General features: G+C 39.4%; 2 protein-coding genes across 3 annotated transcripts; one reads left to right on the forward strand and one right to left on the reverse strand.

The window, feature by feature from the left end:
* Positions 1-70: 70 nt before the first annotated feature.
* On the reverse strand, positions 71-1,748 carry LOC135254150 (arylamine N-acetyltransferase 2-like). Its single transcript, XM_064334128.1, is given in 4 exon segments — positions 71-814; positions 817-944; positions 980-1,091; positions 1,742-1,748. Coding segments are annotated over 4 exon segments (468 nt in total). The 3' UTR covers positions 71-593.
* A 1,942-nt stretch (positions 1,749-3,690) lies between these two features.
* On the forward strand, positions 3,691-11,470 carry ropn1l (rhophilin associated tail protein 1-like). 2 transcript variants are annotated; one of them, XM_064333154.1, is made up of 6 exons: positions 3,691-3,939; positions 4,344-4,479; positions 4,707-4,830; positions 4,967-5,128; positions 6,129-6,304; positions 10,883-11,470. In XM_064333154.1, the coding sequence occupies exons 2-6, from the start codon at positions 4,349-4,351 to the stop codon at positions 10,950-10,952; spliced, it is 663 nt and encodes a 220-aa protein (XP_064189224.1). In that variant the 5' UTR covers positions 3,691-3,939; positions 4,344-4,348; the 3' UTR covers positions 10,953-11,470. The 2 variants fall into 2 exon arrangements, with proteins under 2 accessions (XP_064189224.1, XP_064189223.1); XM_064333153.1 differs by having other exon boundaries at positions 3,693-3,873.

Genomic DNA, 11,470 nt, shown 5'->3' on the forward strand with positions numbered 1-11,470 from the left:
TTAAAACTAGGTATCGATTACATAAAGGAACCAAAAAATTAGCCAAAACGATTTTGATAATAAAAATTGTATTTAAAACTGTTCAGCAATGTTCAGAGTTCATAATTATTTGTCACACACCGTGATACCGCCGAGAGGGAGATGCAGCAGGTGCCGGGGAACACCGTTGGTTGCCGCATGGAAAGAGAGTGCGCACTCACAAACCTGAAATAAAAAAAATGACCCTCTTCACCCTTCCCTCTCAGGAGTTCCAGGCAAAAACAACAAATTATAACAAGCTAAAATGACAAAGACAAAAGGCCAGGTCCAGCTCCTCCAACATCCCAGTTGAGGATTACTTTCTTTCTCTTTTTCCTCGAACACAGTTCCAAAATAAAATGAAACAAAACTCATAACTGCGTTCTCGGTCTGAGATCCCGGTCTCGGCCCCGAACTTTGGAGAGTAGCACACCTTTAAGCACCTGGGCTGATTAGCTAATGCAACCCAGGTGCGTATGCTGTCTCCACCAACCGGCACAGCCGAGACCAATCCGCTTCTCCGGTGGACTGAATGCTACAATATTGTGTTGTATAATCTACAGACTGAGAAAATCTTAATAAATGACAGGGAATGGAGCAACGTCATCATCTTTTGGACAGAGATCAGAATTTCGCACTATACCAAGTTTCTCCTTCAGAACTGCAGGAATTTCCTCGTCTGTTAGCTCCAGGGTGGACTTTGTTGTTTGTCCCCCTTCCTTATTGGGGAAACTTGTGAGAATCAGTTTGCGGCCAATGTAGGTGACCCTTCCATTGGGCAGTAGGAGGGTACATTAGACTTGCAGTAGAGAAATGAGCACGGAGAGCTTTGATGGTAATTGAGTGTGGCCTTGAAATAATCCCATTGCCGAGACTGAAGGGTGAACTTGTACACTGCAGTCCAGCTGCTGTTCCTGTTCTCCTGCATTATCTCTTCCCTGTTACCTGGTCGTCCTCCATGCACTCCAAAAAGAGGGTTTCCCCCTCAGACCTGATCCGGAATATTCCATGATCCTGTTTCTGTGGTTTGTTTGTTTCCAGAGAAATTGGAACTTCAAAACCTGAACCAAACCCTACAAGCAAACAAGGATTAATTAAAAATATGTTCATTTTCTGAATCCAGCGGTTTCAACAGTCACTGTCCGTGTTAAAATGTCCAGCACTCTGAATACTGAACACAAGAGATATTGCGTGCTAGAACACCTCACTTAACCTACATGTAAGTATATATTTTATTTGATTTAATTTAATAATTATGTTTAAAATTTGAATTATCAATGAAATCTCCAAAGTCATTGATAGGTCAGTCTACAGAAAACTGGTGGAATCAACCAACAAGTCAAAACAAGCTGTATATCAGGTTTCAAGATTACATAATTGAATTTAATAAGAAGCAATCAATTAGATTAATGAATTGAAATCATACATTCTTTATTGAATGCAGGCACACTACTTCTAAATTACAAAACAGAAGACATACAAAACGTTAAACAGTTAATCTAGAAATACCAGAAAAGAGAAAGAGAGAGACGGACAAGCCAGACCATGCCAAAGTGTTACTCACTCCCAGTTTAAGTGCCACAGGATGAAAAGAAAACCAGCTAAAAGCACACAACCAAGGAGCCACCACCAAAATAAAAAGAGAAAAACGCATCTTCTTCAAGGCTCCGAAACCAAATGCAACACAAACAACTTTTTCATGTGGCCATTTTAAATACCTTACCCAGCATGGCTTGAGGACATTTGCCCTGACTGGGTGATGCCGGGTTAAGGTATAGGAGAGAAGGGAAGGGGGGTCAGACTAATTTATAACAAGGACTGGCCTCCCTAAAGATTGCATTCAAACGTTAAGTAATGGGAAATGTTAGGCATGTAGGCATGCAGGGTCTCCGACCCCCGATATGGTGTCCTTCGTCATCTGGTTTGTCTCTTCTGAGGAGGTGAGACCCATAGATTGTCTGCCTAGATTAGGGTATCAGTGAAACTTAAAATTGCCCTATACATATCCTACAATGCCATACTTTGTCCTTCCGACCTTCTTCATGAGTTTTAAAAGACGCCCATACCAAACATGATTAGGCTACTTTTAGTTCAGGTTATGGGAAGATGACGAATTATTTCTTAGTCGTGTAGGCTATGGAACTCAGAAACGCAATGCTGTAAGATTCTAATAGCCTGAACTCCCTTCGAGCTTTTCAGACCAGTTGGGTATCGGAGTGGTATTTGGTAATTATGCTTAATATGATTAGATTTTTCCCCATTCGTTGGCGTGAATGGAGCGGCCTTTAAATACCGAGGGTTCCTGCTGGTCGTCGATGGTGCTCTCTTGGAAAATTGAGCGATTATCCAGGCGCCGAGCTGACTCAGTCTGAAGCTATCACACCGCAGGTGGTCCACACATCGCGCATGGTTAACAATGAATGAACATTTGTCATGCCTCCATAGTGTCACCTATAGCTTTGATCGTAGAATAATGGATATCTGGAATGAGGGGTCTGGAGGAGATCCAGAAGGGAAGTGGAAGATAGTGTTGAAAGTAACGGACACAGGCTCATTTTGGAACTTATGCAGAAATAAAGAATTTTGTGCGCTCACTGAGGACTGAAGAGAAACAACTTGCCCTATACAGTGAAGACTGCCTGACCCATAAGCGTAGAAATGTGTTAACAGTGGCACAATTATATCGAGAAAAACAACAACAACAAAACACTCGCTCAATCTATTTATAATGCTGTTTATAATCATAGCGTGGGGTGTTTAAAACCATATAGCACTGCATTTCCGTTGAAAAAAGGCTAAAGTAACAAGCACGGAACCGTCCAGAGCGATGACGCAACTCACTTCCGCAGACATTTTTTAGCTGGCATCACCTGCGCATGCATCCGTGAGTGAGTGACCACAATTTGCCATGCATAGCCCATGGCGGCAGTCCTGCTGGTGCGCCGTGGGAAAACAGTAGGCTACACGTGCACTTTAAATTTAGACCCACTAGTCTGACTTTGACAACTTTTGGACTAAAATGGGTTAATAACATTTAAAAGTAAATTAGACATCCTGCCCAGAACCAGTGGCTAGTTTTAGTTTTAGTATCATTTTCTGGAGGCTACTTAAGACTTGATGTACTAAAAACTGTAAAGAGGTTCAAACATAAGCTTAAGTGTATTTTCCAGGAGTGCATTCAAAAGTAATTCAAAAGTGAATCAAGTACACTTTCTTATTTTTATAAAAGTATGCTATGTGTGCTTATAAAACTAACTTTGTAGGGACTACCTTGTCAAAGTTCCCTTCAGCCTAAAATTGTGTATTCAAGTAGTAGTATGCAGTATCTCAGGAGTAACATTTTCGCCTGTGCTGTCAGTTTCATTATCCCAAAACACGGTTGAGGTTGAGTTATCTTGTACGGATTCTCCCCGGAATTCTAATTCTGTTATGCTGCTTGAGATAGGCAATGCATTCAAGAACCTCTGGTGTCAGAGGTCATGGTCTCATCCAATGGATTTTTTCTTGGCGTATTATGCTTATGAATGTTGCTTTGACGTGAGTCGTCAGCCCACAGACATGTATATATGTCTATGGTCAAGCCAGTGTTCCCACCGCAAATGCGTTGTCTAAAGACGGACTGCCCCTATGCACAGTGTAGATGCGCACACAAATTTAACGAGCAGAGAGGTTAACCTAGAATTTTCAAAGAGCGGATAGCTTGGATAGTTTGACCGGCGTTGCCAAACCCTCGGTGGTTGCTAGGAGATTGTAAACAGTAGCGTTACTCATTTGCACTGTCAGTGATACTGAAAATACTAGCTAGTAGCTGAGTTAGAGCATCTCATATAGCATTGTTATCATATTTCCCTAAAGGTAAAACACAGTTATTCGAGATGTCATGTAGAGCTAAAATGCCGCGACTGTAATTATGCTTGCCAGGTAGACTAACCATTATAATACGCGTAGGCTAACCATTCCGATGAATAAATTCACTAGCTAGTCTAAAGCTCTTAGTTAACATTAGCTAGCTAGCTATCGACCTAGCTTGCAAACTAGAATAATGTTGCTCATGTAGAAGTTAACTTGACGTTAATTTAGTTGATTCGATTTCAAAATGAAATTGAATGGCCGAGGTACAACCGCGTCCATCTGAACAACGAATGACCAGCTTTTACAACTTTATGCAAAAACGTGTACAAAAATGTCGGTAGATGCCATTTCTCTCTTAGCTAACGTGTATATATCTGCACAAGTTAGCAAACTTTAATCACGTTTACTAAGTTATGTAACGTTAACAGCTAGCTGATTTTAAGATGTTTTTGTCATATTTTATTTGGTTGCAGTAACCATGCCTCTTCCGGACACTATGTTTTGCGTCCAGCAAATCAACATTCCACCTGAGCTTCCTGACATTTTAAAACAGTTCACGAAAGCTGCCATCAGAACGCAGCCACACGATGTCCTGCAATGGTCGGCTGCGTAAGTTAAGACGGGGCTTTTTGATATTTATCACGTTAGACAACTCATCACATGCCCTAGGTCAAGATCTTGGTTGCTTGCTAATCTCTTGTGTAAATTAAAAGATAGCGTAATGCAGTGTCACCACAATGAAAACTTTGATCAGTTAGAAGCTGCAAATAATCTTCGTTCTTGGTGTCCGAGTTACTGTAGTCTGAGTTACAATATCTTTTTTCTATCTTTCACAGTTATTTTATTGCTTTGTCAAAGGGAGAAACCCTTCCTGTTAAAGAGAGACTTGAGATGCCTGTAGCAACCCAAAAGACAGACACTGGACTCACCCCAGGGCTTCTGAAGACCCTACATAAACAGGTGCCTGGAGAAAAAAAACATGAATCATGAATTTATAGTCCTCTATAATACTCTAATACTCTGTTTTTCGGGCCATTTTATTGCAGACATTGAAAAGCACTTTTAAACATGTTTTTCCCCATTCTGATTATTGTAGCTTGCACTAAAAGAGATTGTTACAAAGGAGGAGCTGCTTGAGAAGTGGAAAGGTCTTTGCCTACCAAAGGAACAACTAGAAAGCATTCTGGCACTTGGAAGCTTTTCAGCCAGTGTTGACTGGATGAAGTTCTTTGCTCTTGGCTGCAGTGCCCTTGGTGGAGTGAGTGTGCAAAATAAAACATTATTGAATTATCAGTTGAATTATCAGTGACATGTATTCCTACTGGTTGAGTATGTCAGGTTATATTTATTTATTCACATATTTAGCAGTTCAATTGCTGTATAAATCTAGAATCAACAGATATGTATGTGATAGTGTGATATCACAGAATATGCATACATTTATATGCAAACTCACTCTGATTACAGTAGTTATTTTCTGGACCTTGTCTGCATGACAGTTACAGTCAGTCACGAGACAAAATTAACAGGACCTAAGAATCAAGTTCAAAATAGAAAGTAGTTCTTATACAATGTAGTAGCAAAAACACGATGGCAATGTGTCATTTAGTTAATGGTATTCAGTTTTCAAATGAAATCAGTTTTATTTGTACAGCACCTTTTACATAAAATTGTCATTAACTCGCTTTACGGAGTGGCAGAAAAGAGCAAAAAAAAATATTTTAGTTCAAATGAATACTTTGGTTATATAACTGATTATACGTGGATTTAAGAGAAATTTAGAAGACTGACTGACAAACAACACAAATTTGTAAGTAATAATAATAGTCAAAAGTAACCAAGGGATCTTTCCAGTGAAGTACAGCCTGCTCTTTGCAGCAGATTATAATCATCATTGATTATGACAGTGAGATGCAGTTCTCTTTGTCCCCCACATAGGGGCAGTGCAGAGCTGCATTTGAAGGGAGTTTAGTTTTCTTTCTGTAATAGAATTTTTTTCTTCTACACAAAAAATCCTGGGCAATTATCACATTTTTTCTTAAATCTCAATTTCCTGGCAGATTAATTTATCTAAGACAAATGACTTTCAAATGGATTGTATTATGTTTTGGATATGGATATGTTTATTTTGCTAATCCAGGTATTTCACTCTCAGTGCATAAGGACAGTTACTTGTGTATTTTCTGATATAAGGCTACACTAGTTTGTTTAAGTGTTCCAGGAGAGGAACCTTTCTCCTGTTGACGCTCTTTCTGCAGACTATTCTCAGCGCTATGAAGCAGGCCTGTGAAATCCTCACTCAGGACCCAGAGGGTGGTGCAGCTCGCATCCCCTATGACACCTTTGTCAGTCTCTATACCTATCTTGTTAATCTGGATGGAGAGATCCCCCCGGATGAGATCGATGGCTTCCTGGCCAGCCTGCAGGAGGATGTGTGAGTATTGTTACACAGAGGGCCACATCCCTCCTGTTGGGATGCAAAAATAAATGAAATGATTAATATAGCACTCAGTGAAAACTTATTGGTACAGAAGGGTTTAGAGTTTGCTCCGGAACATCATAAAATTAGAACAGAGCAGTTTAAATAGCATAATGGTACCTTTTTTCTTTAGGACCATGGGAAGAATGATGCATGTTTAAAGGTAGTAGATGTCTAATATCTAGTAGCAGATGTAGATATTGTCAGATATTGTCAATAGATGCAAAAAGTGCATAATGTTCTGTTATTTGTTTTTATTGTGACACATCCCCATAGATTGTGTAATCTGGTCAGTGCTAGGGTCCCACTTCTTTTTACTCCTTATTGTAACAGCCCTAGTTTAGTCATTTTAAATTGTTAATTTGAGACATATGTCAAGCTTGCTTTAGGTGGGTGCACACGCTTGAGTTCATCATGTAATGCCATTGTGTTATAAAAGACCATTCTTGGCCTATAATTTAATATGATTTTCATGTATTTGGACATGATTAGTCATTCCGTATTTGCTGGAACAATACTGTAGGATTTATTTTGAGTTTGCTTGCAGAATTGATAATGCCACAGAATCATTAGCGCTGTTTTTTTAATTTTTGGAAGTAACTTTCTCTCTGTTCTCACAATTGTTTATGTTCACACACAGACCCTATTGATAATCTGTCGTAGTTATATTCTCCTTATACTGGTTTTTGGATTTAATCTAGCCAACTTTATGCCAGTAAGGGTTCCCCTTATTCATGTAAGGACTGAAAACCCAACTAACAGGAATGGGTGTGGCCTTATAGGGACCCTGCACATATAATCAATTTCCAAATCATGTCCTCATAAAAGACAAGTATCGTAGAAGTCGTGGTCCTGTGACGGATGGGGGTGCACAGTGCGAGCATTTCGTCTGCTGGTGGGGCAGTGGAACCATCTGAGATGAGCCAGACCCTGAAAGCACACATTCAATTCAGCAAGTAATATCATGCCAGCTCATCCACCCAGTGACGTCTCCCATCCTGGAAACGATTTGCTGTTCCACTGAAATCCCAAGTTCCCAAAACAGTTTTTTGGTCGCCCACCAGCCCGAACAGAGGATGTCTTTGAGACTGGTGCCTACGTTTTTACAAACAAACTTGATGTTTTGCCATTTTTTATGGGCATCCTTGCCAGTTATTGTGCAAGCAAGCATCGCCATTTCACAATTGGATGCACTGACATTTTGTCACAATTGGATATCAGAACTGTGTGCTCCCTCCAAAGATTTTACAGTTTTACAAATTCAGAAGTCGCAAAGGTTAATTAAAGCATTAACTCCCCTTTGGTGTCCATGACTGTTGTGAGCAGGCATATGTGCTGCTGCACCTATCTTATGTAAATCTTTACATAAATATCTTATGGTATTTATGTAAAAATAATATAAGGTGATGAGTGAAACAGGTTTTCACTGGCTGTCATTTAACAGGTGTTTGTGCACACCAATAACTACACCATTTATCGCTGATTACTCTAAATGGCTCATTTGTTTTGCTTTGTTGAAGAATTTAGGAACAATAACCGCAGTGGATAATTGATACCTGTAAGAGTTTTCTTTGTTTTAGATTATTTTATTTTTTGGAGCATTCAACAAACTCGTAATATTTTGTTATTATATTATACCAGGATGCTAGAATGTCATTTTGAAGTAGCAACAATGTTTTGCCACGGTGTGATATTTTCCTTGCTTGAAACAATTTAGCATGCTAGAAATTTGCGAGCCAAACAAACATGTTTAGAATTCCAAGACTGTTAAGTCTGCAACACAGTGACCAATCAGATGCAACCCATTGAGTCAATCGCTCTGTGAAAACAATTTCTTATTGATTAGACCCTCTTACTTCCTGCACCATAACAGCATACGACAAATTTCATAGCTATACGGCACCGGATTAATCCAGGGCAACTAAGTCTTGTTTGATTGAATTGCACATGCCCTTAACCTGACTGTGTGTTTGGTTGAATCTACCACTAGGTTTCAGACAGGGAGACCAGACCTCTGCATTTCGTGAACCAATGACCTTTCTGATTAACTTTAAAATGGATGACAATACCCTCTGTTGAAATAGCCTAAACATAAAGCATTTTAAGAAGCCTGTAAGCCGAGGAGCAGAAGACAATTATAAAACGTGTGTATAATATTGTAAGTGTCCTACTTCTGCTGGGGATTGTAATGTGTCAGTTTTCATCACTAAGTGCACCTTTTGAAGAATAAGAGGCTTACCTGAAATTAAATAGGCTGCAGTGCTATTTTTAATTTCAGATTGGATTGCTTGTGAATTTGGTGATACCCTTTAAGAAATGAGCGAATGTGTTCTTTAATGGGATTCATGATAAAACAAAAATGCTGTGAAAGTGATTTAATAATAAGAACAGAAAGTACCGATATGAAATAAAAAGAAATAGGCTAATGAAAAAAGAAGGTAAATACTTGGAGCAAAGTCAAAATGTTCTGTCACCTCAGGGATTTTGTACTTAGAGTTATAGGAGCTAATGTATATACTATTAAAGTTAAACAAGTGTTCAGCCAAGATAAAGATGGTTCTTCATGTAAAATTCAATATATGTTATATTCAATGAATCAAAGCCTTTGCTGGTTGTATAGAAGGGAATTGACCAGATTTTAAATCAAGTTCTAAACATATTTTTGTTCAGATATCATTTCGTTTTGTGCTTTGTTTGTTATGAGTAAGTGATAATAGTAATGGATTTTAATGTAGGCTATGAGAGACATGCATGCACATAAATACATACGAACACACGTATGTTCTAGCTGAAAGAAACACATAGGCATGGTAATATTTCCTTTACCATGAATGAAAAAAATGAAAGTGTCACATTTTTAAATGGAGGTGCTTTAAATGGGGTATTGTGTAGCCTGTACAACAGACCTACTAATTGTTTGTAGGCTAGGCGATAGAGGGTCTATAGGGCTAACTAACATTAATTTAGATATGTGGCATTGCAGGGTAGGTACGCCAAGTTAAAAAGTAGGTTACTTGTATGGCACAGCTTAGAATTTGATCGTTGTCACATGTATAAAGTCTATATACATGCCGTGAAGAAGTCATTACCTTATGCTGTGACATTACCTACCGGACTGAATCGCAACGCAAATTTAGGTGATTAATTTCAGAGGTGTCTGTACTAACGTTATAAGCTCGCTCTGTTGACTTGTTAGCAATGTTGCAAACATTCAGGTTAGATGCTCATTTTTAATTAGAAATATATTTTTATTTACTCTAGTGCTTTCAGTTAGTGCAGTGTTAAATTGAGTCGTCTGCCAGTTGTTACTGTGCAGTTACAGTAACTCACTGTTGGCTCTCTAAATCAGTTTTATAAGAGTAAACAGTCTGTTGCCATGTTGTGTGAGCTGCAAGTCAGGAGACAGAGCAGGAAATGAGATCAGGGGATTTTGTGTGTTTCCCGGTTGTGTGGTAGTGGGTCAGCGGGGAAGTTGGTTAGCAAGCTGCTCACTATTAACAGCTCTCCCCAGTATTCAGACTGCCACTCCCAGAGCAGTGCTCAACACTCTATCTGTGTGCAATGAGGAAGAATCCTGGCAACAGTTTTGTGCAGTTATTTTTCTCATATTCGTGGCATACTCATTAGCCAGTATAAAATGTAATTTACATGTCAGACTTGTCAATCCAACTTTCATAAGTGCGTAAGTGCTTTACTGCCGGTTCATTTAAGTTGAAGCATTGCACAACAGGTTGTAAACGTTAATTGCTATTATTTTTTTTCGCTGCAGTTCTGACAAAGAAGTGGCTTGTGTGGGGAGGTGATGGTAATGAAAAGCATGCTGTGGTATGGAGAATATCCAAGCTGATGTTCTAGCAGTTCTGAGTTTGAGAAGTGCCAGTGTGGCACGATAAAGAGCATGCTGGAGGAGAGCAGCTGAACGAAGACGAAGAACTGAGAACAACTTGTCTCTGAGGATTCTGAACTGCCAGTTGGTCAGGGATACAGGCCAAGCAATGTGGTTCTTGTTTTTCTTCTACTGCTTATGCACACATGTTTTGGTTTTTCTGCCTTCTCCTGGGAGAGTTCATGAATAGGAAGTTTCTTCACATGGTGAAATGCCTCTGACTTGATATGCTTCCAGATATGAGCTTATTGAGTTGTTGTTGCTTTTCTTTCCTCTACCTAAGCCCTAGGGGCAGACAAGCTGTCGGTGACTTCCTGGTGATCCCTCCTACCCCTCATTTTTTTAACTTAGCTTTAAGCTTGAGGTTAAGTGTGGAAGTGTAGCACAGTGGGTCAGGAACTGGGCTTGTAACCGCAAGGTCATAGGTTTGATTCCTGGGTAGGATGCTGCTGTTGTACCCTTGAGCAAGGTACTTAACCTGCATTGCTTCAGTATATATCCAGCTGTATAAATGGATTCAATGCAAATGCTGAGTAAAAAGTTGTGTAATTCGCTCTGGATAAGAGCGTCTGCTAAATGTAATGTATGTCTTCATGTAATGTTTAACATTTGGCAAAAAATGTTGACTTATGTTCCCCCTTTTCCAGGGAACGCCAGGGAGGTATGGTGCAGCCATCAAACTTTGCTGGTCCCAAACGTGTTGAAATTTTTGAGTGACGCCATTGGCTGGTCGCTTTCCGATACTGTATCCTTCAGTGGTTTGAATTCTTTACCAGATGTCAAATTATCCACTCGTGGAGAATGCTGTGTCTTTTGGGCATTCACAGTTGGCAATATGAGCAGAAGACTCTACTTGTGACCTGAGGTTCACTGAGGGGAAACTCTGGTGGGGCACATGCATTGTGCCTTATGCTGTAAATGCTCCTCTGTGTTAATGGATTACAGAATAAATGTTGCATGATGTTGCAAGCCTACCACACAAGCACATTTGTTAATATGTTGTACTTTTTACTTCAGGTTCTCTTAAAAAACTAACCTGAACTGAATAGTACAACAAATGAAAAAGTCTCTTAGCACATCTGCTAAATCTGCAGCTTCAACCTCTGTGTTTCAATGTTGTGGCTGCTCCAATTGTATTTACTTCAAAAATGGGTTTGATTGTAATTTCTTAGGTGTATGTCTACTGAAAATGTTAAACAATAATCTTTGGGCTATCACCAGATAAAACAAAACAA

This window comes from Anguilla rostrata, chromosome 4 (genome assembly GCF_018555375.3).
Source record: "Anguilla rostrata isolate EN2019 chromosome 4, ASM1855537v3, whole genome shotgun sequence".
Classification (NCBI taxonomy): Eukaryota; Metazoa; Chordata; class Actinopteri; order Anguilliformes; family Anguillidae; genus Anguilla; species Anguilla rostrata.